The sequence below is a fragment of the Eptatretus burgeri genome, chromosome 8 (assembly GCF_056783735.1).
Source record: "Eptatretus burgeri isolate ZD-2024b chromosome 8, Ebu_testis_v1, whole genome shotgun sequence".
NCBI classification, from domain to species: domain Eukaryota; kingdom Metazoa; phylum Chordata; class Myxini; order Myxiniformes; family Myxinidae; genus Eptatretus; species Eptatretus burgeri.
In genome coordinates, this window is record NC_140968.1 from 47,806,148 (window position 1) to 47,816,342 (window position 10,195).

General features: G+C 37.3%; 1 protein-coding gene across 2 annotated transcripts in view; it reads right to left on the reverse strand.

Moving 5' to 3' along the window:
* Positions 1–9,766, reverse strand: part of CHMP1A (charged multivesicular body protein 1A) — a 36,325-nt gene extending 26,559 nt beyond the window's left edge. Inside the window, exons 1-3 of one of the 2 annotated variants that reach the window (XM_085891920.1) lie at positions 9,662–9,766; positions 7,853–7,872; positions 7,603–7,680 (exon numbers count right to left, since the gene is read on the reverse strand). In XM_085891920.1, coding sequence (XP_085748046.1) covers positions 7,603–7,680; positions 7,853–7,872; positions 9,662–9,668 — 105 coding nt within the window. In that variant the 5' untranslated portion in view covers positions 9,669–9,766. Of the gene's footprint in view, positions 1–7,602; positions 7,681–7,852; positions 7,873–9,557 lie in introns of both variants that reach the window. The other variant, XM_085891919.1, reaches the window with a different exon arrangement.
* Positions 9,767–10,195: the final 429 nt, after the last annotated feature.

The following is a 10,195-nucleotide window of genomic DNA, read 5'->3' on the forward strand; positions in this document are numbered from 1 at the left end:
AAAAGAGCATGTACCTGGTCGACACAACGTGAAGCATGTCGCCCTTGTCGACCCAGCCAAGGTTTTCCTTCCACCACTCCACATAAAGCTCGGCTTGATGAAAAGTTTTGTACGGGCAATGGATCTGAATGGGCATGGGTTTTTATACCTCAAGGAAAAGTTTGGCAACACCTTGTCGGAGGCCAAGATCAAGGCTGGTGTCTTTGTTGGACCGCAAATCCGACAGATTATGAAGGACGAAACTTTTCCGACAACTCTAAACCCCAAAGAGCTGGCAGCGTGGAGGAGCTTCAAAGCTGTGACGGACAACTTCTTGGGGAACGAGCGCGCGGACAACTATGAAGAAATAGTGCAGCAGCTGCTGGAGTCCTTCAGGAAACTTGGCTCCAGGATGTCCCTGAAAATCCATTTCCTACACCAGCACCTGAACTTCTTCCCTGACAACTTGGGAGCAGTCTCGGATGAGCACGGCGAGCGATTCCACCAAGAGATTTCACTCATGGAGACGCGTTACCAAGGGTGGCACAACCCGAACATGATGGGCGATTTCTGCTGGTTCCTGCATCGTGAAACTGACACAAAGCAGCACAAACGCAAAGCCAAATGCCTAAAGCATTTTTAATTACATTCTAGTGGAGTTTTTCTGTAATTTCTATAATTTTGAAGCATTCATGATGAAATAAATGAATAAATGAGTTTTTGTAAATTTCATTGAAATCCTGACTTCTAGGCAATGGGAATATTTCTGTTACTGAAAATCCTGACGTGATACAGCAAAACGGTTATGATTTTTGAAATCAGCGTACCCAAATTAGTCTAAATCACTTTACACATCTCCAATAAACATTTTTTGTTGTTCAGTGTTATCTCTCCAAAAATTATTTATATCTGTTGAATTTAACTTGAATAAAATAAAAGTATTAGCATTGTTTCTGATGGAACGACGAGGAAGTTGAAAGTATGATTGACTAAGATAAATACAATTACAAGAAGAATGTCTCCCTCTTGTGTAGTAGCTGTCCATTACCGTTTGGTTTCTCTCATTAACACAATCATCAAAGATAACGAGGTTCTTTTTTGATTTATCCAAATCTTGGGGAGACGGTATATCATCCGTATTATCACCAAGAATACAAGTTATCGGTTTTGATTTCTTTTTACATCTCTGTGTATCACAAAATAGTTGTATTATATCTTCAATGTTATAATCATTTAGGTTTTTTTGAAGTTTAAATAAACCGATTATATCTTCTTTTTGAAGACCAGCATTAAAACCTTGTGAGAGCAGTTGATGCTCTGGTTGAAAACTCGACTTTGTGAAAATTATCATAATCTAAAAAGTTGGGAGTCAGGAGCATCTTCAAAAGTAAGCAGGTTTTTCCGCATTCGCTTGAACCAACTATCAGACATCTTAATGAATTTGGAAGATTTTTATGATTGTTAAATTTTATCTTATTTTCCCAAATGGGTAAAAAATCATTCATTTATATATTTGGAAAACAGGTTATTTAATTTATTATTGGCTTTTTTAGAAACTCTATATTTTATCCTAAGTTCAGGTTTAATTTCAAGATAATCCATTATTTTATTTATGCAATATCTTGTGTTGATATTTCCCTGAAAATGACAATCATGAATAATATATAACAACAATCCTTTAAACATTTCTCTAACACGTTCTGTTTCTTCCCTTGTAAGGAAAGGTGTGTTATCACCCTCATACTTTACATTCATTTCTCTAATCAATCTTGTAAAGTAATTCATTTTTGGTGTAAATCTAAAAGAATTATTTTCCTTTTTAATTTTTTTATTATCATTAATTAGAAGATAATCACAGAATATAAATTGTTTATAGGCTTTTGACTCTGTGTTTAATCCCACTCTATCACACGCAGGACAATTCTCAAATTTGTCAGATGGAGAATCAGGGAAGTCTAGCATATTTATAAAGTAAAACTTTACTTAAACTGAAATTAATCTATACTTTCAGTTGAGTATTGACTCATATTTAATAATATTAGCATCGATATCTATATACTTTTTTCATTACCAGATTCAACGACAACATTTTTTATATTAAAGGTAATTTTAAAATGATCCTTAACTACTATTGAACGAAATGTCATTTCACCTGATATATTAACATCCTTTATTTCATCAGGATTTACATCTTTAGGGTTGTTGAAAAAAATACAAATTTCTCCTTGCATATTACAGATGGTCTTATCTTTTCTTTCTAAAGCTTCATCGATAAGGTTTTTATTTTTTGATACTTTTTCTTGTTTCATTGCTTTTTCTAGTTTTGAGTATATATTATCAGAAGGAGAGGAGAAACTTTTGTTTGAGATACTTTAATTGATGTTCTTCCAGGTATACTAAAAGCCCTTCCACTGAAGGAAATTGAAGAACTCATATTATTTACCATAATTGTTATATTTATCTTTGTTCAATTTTACATCCTTGACATATTTCTCAGTATCTTTTACAAATGAAGAGATTGATTGAAACTAGTCTTTTGTGTCTTGAAACATTGTATTTATTAAGTGAAAAAAGTTGGAGGATAAAATTGTTTTAAGCACAGATTCACCTGTAAAATAAACTAAATTTTCATCAAGAAAATTTTAGTTTAAGCAAACTTTTATTATATAAATATAATATGGTGAATACAACATATACAACATGGTGAATACAACATACTGCGATGTTTGTAATCACGAATATAAACATTATAAAAAAACACCTTCGAACCAACAAACACATTTAATCTATTTCATCAAATATCTCCTCTTGAGTTGGAAAGAAAACATTGTGATATCTGCTCAAAGGATGTTTTGAAGAGTTGTTATAAGAATCACCTTCAATCACAAAAAACACAAGAAAAATAAGTTTAAAGTAAAGGGAGACTATTATATTGAAAACACTGATGGGGCATTTAAAGGGCAGATAAAAATAAGGATTTTTCAATTTGGAGAACCCAGTCCATCATCAATAGCTGAATCAATTGAAATAGTGAAACCTGATGTTGAAAAAGTTATTAAAAAGACATTAAAATAAATGAAAACTTTAAAGTTTTATATGGGAGTGAAAATGAATATGAAAAGACAAGATGAAGAACAAACTCCTTATATGAGAACAGATCTTCATTCTATAACATCATTTCAAGATTTTTTGAATCGTGGGGTTTATGAAGAACTATCAATACAAGAGGAGGATGTTGATAATACAGTGGTAGGAAGTGGATTTAATATTGAAAAAAAAACATCTTTTTAGATATACATATTCTAAAATCAAACCCTCTGAAAGCTTCTTCTTATATTGAATAACCAAAAGAAATAAAACTAAAGAAGGCAGTTGTTAATATTAAGAACAATGATAATAAATGTTTTCTCTGGTCTGTTCTTGCTCATTTACATCCTCCAAATTGTAATTCAGAAAGAGTAAAACAATATATGAAATATGAGAATACCTTGGACATTAAAGATTTTAAATTCCCAATGCCACTAACAGATATTCCTAAATTTGAGAAAAAGAATAACCTTTCTATTAATGTATATGGATTAACTCGAGAGAATAAAGTTCAGGTATTAAAAATTTCAAACATCTATAAAAATGAAGAAACACACATTGATCTTTTATATTTTAGTGTTGGAAACATTTCACATTATACATACATCAATAATTTATCAAGATTAATCTCTTCTCAGGTATTCAAAACAGGAAACAAAATATATCCTTGTAAGCGATGCCTAAATTCATTTCATACAAAAGAACGATTAGAACAACATTCAAAATATTGTAGTAATCATAAATCAGCTGTAATTACAATGCCAAAACCTAGTGAAAAGATTTCTTTTGAAGATTATGATAAATCTATCATGCACCCATTTGTGATTTCCACTGATTTTGAATGTATCCTTAAAAAGATAAATACTGCTTCTCCTTAGCCAAAAGAATCATATACAAATAAATATCAAAAACATATTCCTTGTGGTTTCTGTTATTATATCAAATCATCTGTTGGAGAAAAGTACAATAAACTTGAACATTATAGTGGAAAAAAGCTTCACAAGAGTTTGTGAAACGATTAGAAAAGGATTGTATAAGACTAACTAAATTAATGAAAGAAACAAATGAACCGATGAAATTAAACGAAGAAAAATTAGAATTTAGAAAGAACAATATCTGTCATATTTGTGAGGAGGAAATTGAGGAGTCTAAAGTTAGGGATCATTGTCATCTTACTGGTAAATATAGAGGTCCCGCTCATTCCTGTTGTAATCTTAATTATAAATTTCCTTCTTTTATTCCAGTCTTTCTTCACAACAGCACCAACTATGATACACATCTATATATAAATTAACTTTCAAAAACACCAGGGAATATTTCTGCCATAACAAACACAAGTCAAAAGTATATTTCATTTACAAACATGATATTCACAAAACCTTCAACTCATATTAGGTTTCTAGATTCTTACAAGTTTATGGGAACACCACGAGCCGACCTAGCATCAAATCTAAGCTCCACGGGCTCTTTTCCAAATCTTAAATCATTCTTTCCAAAAGAGGAAATTCAGATTAAAGAGATAATTCAAAGTAAAGAGGAAATTCTAATTAATGAGGAAATTAATGAAGAAATTCTAACTAAAGATGAAATTCTAATTATCAAGAAAATTCAAACAATGAATGAAATTCTAACTCAAGAGGAAATTCTGATTAAAGAGGGAATTCTAACTAGAGAGGAAATTCAAACATGGAATAAAATTCAAAGTAAAGAGAAAATTCTTACAAGTAAGGGAATTTATCCTTATGATTATATGGATTCATTTATGAGAATTAAAGAAACACGACTTCCTTCAAAAGAAAGTTTCTATAATAACCTTTATGAAGAAGAGATAAGTGATAAGGAATATAAACACACACAATAAATTTGGGAAATATTTAAGATAAAGAACCTTGGAGAAAATCAGCATTTGTAATGTATTATACAATCAATAAGTAAGTTCAAGTACACAGTGTTCACTAACCTGACTTAGGCTTTCAATTTCCTTTTCAATGCAGCAACAGCAGCACTTGTTTCTTCCCCTCAGGCCCAGTTGAAAATGAAAGTATATGATACTTCAAAGCAATTGATGGTCATTCCCTGTGTTCCCTGTCATGGCTAGGTTAGAATGGTTGTATAATACATTACAAATGCTGATTTTCGAACCTATATGCCATACGTACATGTACATTATTGCTCATATCTCAGAAACTATTGGAGTGCCCATCACAAAATTTATGTGGAAGCTTCTTGACATCATAAGGTACCTCTGGGATGAATTTGAGGAAATTTGAAGGATACATTTTTTGGGGATTCACGATTGAAGTTTATATTTTGTGATAACTTTTTTGTGGTTGGAGGTAGGAAAATGTTGCCCAGACAAATTCATAGGGCATGAAAATACCTTTAAAATGACACCAAAACCAGCTCTCTAGGTGTTATACTTTTAGAGATATGGCCATTTGAATTCGCGACGTCGTGCTAATTAGTCCAAAGTTCGTTAGTCTGTATCTCACTAATTAAGAGGCTGTTAGCAAAAATATTTGAGTTTTTGCCGTTTTTCATGGGTCCCAATTGGTTCCCAAAGTTTTACAAAAATCTGAGAGATGACGGCAGATTCTTTGATGATTTGACATGGAATGACCCTGTTGTATATGGACACCGATAGTTTTATCCAAGATATAAAAACTGATGATGTTTATAAAGATATGAAGAAAAATATTGGAGTATATGATACAAGTAATTGTAGTAAGAAGAGCGAGTTATTTTCAATAAAGAATGAAAAGGTTATTGGTAAGTTTAAGGATGAGTTGGGTGGAAAAGTAATGAGTGAGTTTATTGGATTGAGAGCAAATGCATATGCTTATAAGTATGGTGATCAGATTGATAAGAGGTTAAAGGGAATAAAGAAATATGTAATAAAGAAAGCAATAACTTTTAGAAATTATTATAATTGTTTGATGAATAAGAAAGAAGAATATAGGAAAATGAATACAACAAGAAGTTATAAACATAAGATATATTGTGAATAAGTAAATAAAAAGGCATTAGGAGCCTTTGATGATAAGAGATTTATTTTAGATAATGGAATAGATTGTGTTCCATATGGATATTGTATGATAGAGTGTATAGAATAGATTGTGTTTTAACGATGGGAAGATGGGTTAGGGTTTTTTAGGGCTACTGCCGTGTTTTTTCACAATATATAAATGGTCAAACCAAGTATTAATCAAACTAAAGAGTGGAGAAAATCTCAGTCTTGTTATATCAATGGAAAACATAATGAATGTGAAAAATATCAAATAAGTCTTATTGAGAAAATAACTAAAACAAATAAGTGAATCAATTTAAAAACTTGTAAGTTAGAGGATGCAAAGAAAAAAATTAATATCCTTGAATGGACTGAAAACTTTGATGGTTATCAATTGAACAATGAAAAAACAATTTACTATAATCTCAAAATGATATGTGGCTCAGGAGGTGGTCAAACAAGAGCATTAAGAGAAGTTTATCATTTCATAATGGCACAAAAGGGGTATCTTAAAAAATATAAAAATTCAAATGTTTTATTTTTAAATATTTTAGATGGGGATTATTGTGCAAAGAAAATTAAACTATTGAAGGAATTTGAGAATGAACAAATCTTTATAGGTTCAATGAGTGAGCTAAACAATATGCATTGGTGAATTAAAAAAAATTGTCCACCCATCCATATAAGCTCCACCCGCACATTTACCCATCCATTCACCCATCCACATCAAAACTCATCCACATAAACCCGACCCAACGACAATGACCCCCTGCCCACACAAACCCCTGCCCACACACACAACATGTTTATTTAATTAAAAAAAAAGTTTCCCTAGGTTAAAAGGGGAGACAAATAAATATACCTTGGGATAAAAAGGGGGGTTTATTTTTAGGGAAAAAAATATGAATCGCTGAAAATCCCCCATTCATTTAGATGGGGAAAAGTGAGCCAGAATCAGTATATTCACCCTACTCCTATTCTAATGCAACTTGCAGAAATCTGCACCTGCTGGCTAAAAAGAACCAGACTCGGTTGTGTAACGGTTGGAGCGTCTGCTCGGAGTCTGGGAGGTCAGTGGTTCAAACCTCCATTGGAGTCACACCAACGACTTTAAAAATGGTACGTGCTGCTTCCTCACTTGATGCTCAGCAATTTAAAAGGATAGAGCATGGAAAAACAACCACAGACTGGCAACCATTGTCCAAGCTTGATGGGCCTACTGGCCACCTCCTGAACTGAAGTTACTCACAAGGGAACTCATATCAAATCTGCACTTGGAGGCCAAAAAGAAAGGGAATTCCCAAACATAATGCAACTTGAACAAATCTGCATTGGTGTTGAAAACAAGTGTGCGTCCTATTTATTTACAACCAGATGCTAGGTTTCTTTGTTTTTTCAATTAACAGAAACAGACTATTGATGCTGATTATGTACTGCACAAGGAGCAATTACGTGAGCAGTTCACCACGTGGAAATAACAAAATCAAGATGATCACCGTTTGCAATGCGGTTCAATGGCGGAACCTCACCTTTTTCACTTTTGCTTGTTCTGCTTTGGATTCTTTCTCGGATTTTTTCGACAACCTTTCAAGCTGCTTCACTGTGAACTACAGAGAGGGTGATTAAATGGCGACATGACATCTCAACACAACAAACGAATTTCTGTCAGAATAAAACTGCTCCACATGAAAATGGCTGTTTAGTTCTCCTCCAGAGTGCAGGAAGGGAGCAGGATGTGCAAAGGTAATACGTTTCAAAAGTAACACAGTGACACTGTACCTTCAACTGAAACAGAGAATCTGCAAAAGACAAAATAGAATCAAAGATTAACTCAAATGAAACCGATTACATCATTCATCACTCTAAATGAGAGAACAGTCTCACGAATATCATAAATCATGTGATTTTTTTTTACTGAAGGTGACACACATGCATGAGCGCACACCTTATTACGGTAATTATTCTTTGCTACAATGAGAGAAATTCATCTCAAGTATTTATTCTTAAAGACGTTTCACGGTATATATGATAATCCTTTATCGACCTACACTGTGCATGCACAACCCCAATATCAAATAGGCATGAAATTGCAACGACACATGGAACGCGTCAGCCCAGGATGTGAAAGTATGGCCTCAAAGACATGACAAAAATAAACAGAATAAATAAATCGGTGAAGAGCAGCAAGGGACAGGACGGGCCAAACAGAGGTAGTGGTGCGCGGTACAGGGCGGAGGAAGCGGGACGCGGTACAGGGCGGAGGGAGAGGAAGAGGGACGCGGTACGGGGCGGAGGGAGAGGAAGAGGGACGCGGTACGGGGCGGAGGGAGAGGGAGAGAGACGCGGTACGGGGCGGAGGGAGAGGAAGAGGGACGCGGTACAGGGCGGAGGGAGAGGAAGAGGGACGCGGTACAGGGCGGAGGGAGAGGGACGCGGTACAGGGCGGAGGGAGAGGGACGCGGTACAGGGCGGAGGGAGAGGGACGCGGTACAGGGCGGAGGGAGAGGGACGCGGTACAGGGCGGAGGGAGAGGGACGCGGTACAGGGCGGAGGGAGAGGGACGCGGTACAGGGCGGAGGGAGAGGGACGCGGTACAGGGCGGAGGGAGAGGGACGCGGTACAGGGCGGAGGGAGAGGGACGCGGTACAGGGCGGAGGGAGAGGGACGCGGTACAGGGCGGAGGGAGAGGGACGCGGTACAGGGCGGAGGGAGAGGGACGCGGTACAGGGCGGAGGGAGAGGGACGCGGTACAGGGCGGAGGGAGAGGGACGCGGTACAGGGCGGAGGGAGAGGGACGCGGTACAGGGCGGAGGGAGAGGGACGCGGTACAGGGCGGTGCGGGACACGGGGTGATGCGGTACAGGGCGGTGCGGGACACGGGGTGATGCGGTACAGGGCGGTGCGGGACACGGGGTGATGCGGTACAGGGCGGTGCGGGACACGGGGTGATGCGGTACAGGGCGGTGCGGGACACGGGGTGATGCGGTACAGGGCGATGCGGTACATGGCGGTGCGGGACAAAGGGTGATGCGGTACAGGGTGATGCGGTACAGGGCGATGCGGTACATGGCGGTGCGGGACAAAGGGTGATGCGGTAGAGGGTGATGCGGTACAGGATGATGCGGTACAGGGTGATGCGGTACAGGGTGATGCGGTACAGGGTGATGGGGTACAGGGTGATGCGGTACAGGGTGATGCGGTACATGGCGGTGCGGGACAAAGGGTGATGCGGTACAGGGCGGAGGGAGAGGGACGCGGGACAGGGTGGAGTGGGACATCGAAAGCCATTGGACATGGTTGTACAGGCCAAACGTCGCATAAACAACAACCATTCGCTCCCAAACTTCAGCGTGTTTTGTGCGCTCATTATCCTAAAAGTTCTGCAGAACAACATCGACCGACGTCACCACATAAAACTACCACTACTGTAAATGTCATAGTCTTTCGAGTTTCGCTCTCTGCAAGCTTCGCTTTTCCTTCTTACCATCCATATCCACCTCAGCTTCCTGCACTCCAAACCATCCTCCCATCTCTTACGCACACCGTCTTAAAAAGGCGCAAACCCAAACACTGACGGCCAAAGCTCACCGTCCATGTTGCTTCCGTGTACAGTTTTACCCGATGACGTCACCGGGCGGCTCAGACCATTGCCCGACTGTCATTGAAAACTCAGCATTTGGAACCCGTGTCAGACACAGTTTTACTTGAGTCCACTATTTCTCTTTTCTTCTTTATCTTATTAAAAACAAACACTTTCTTACTTCCCATTTAAAGCACTTCAACTCCGCCAATCACTCGCAACATCTTTGAGGTGTATTACACAAATTAAACCCTCATTTCGGTAAATTTCCGCCTTGAATTATTCTTCTCACAAAGTATTTTTTAATCGATATTTATTGTTAATTTTTGTCATGCTTACTCCAGGTTATTATGTGTTCACTGTTTGACAACTTTGTATTCTGTACTTTGATGTGTAAAGCTCACGTGAAGATCACGTGACGTGGTGTTTTTTTGGTCATTGATTACTTCATTTCATTAAAAAAAAATCGTTTTTTAATTGCTCGTTCGTCTTTTCCAATCCCAACTCTCCTCAATATCTGTCTTTCACTTTCCTTCTTTAAA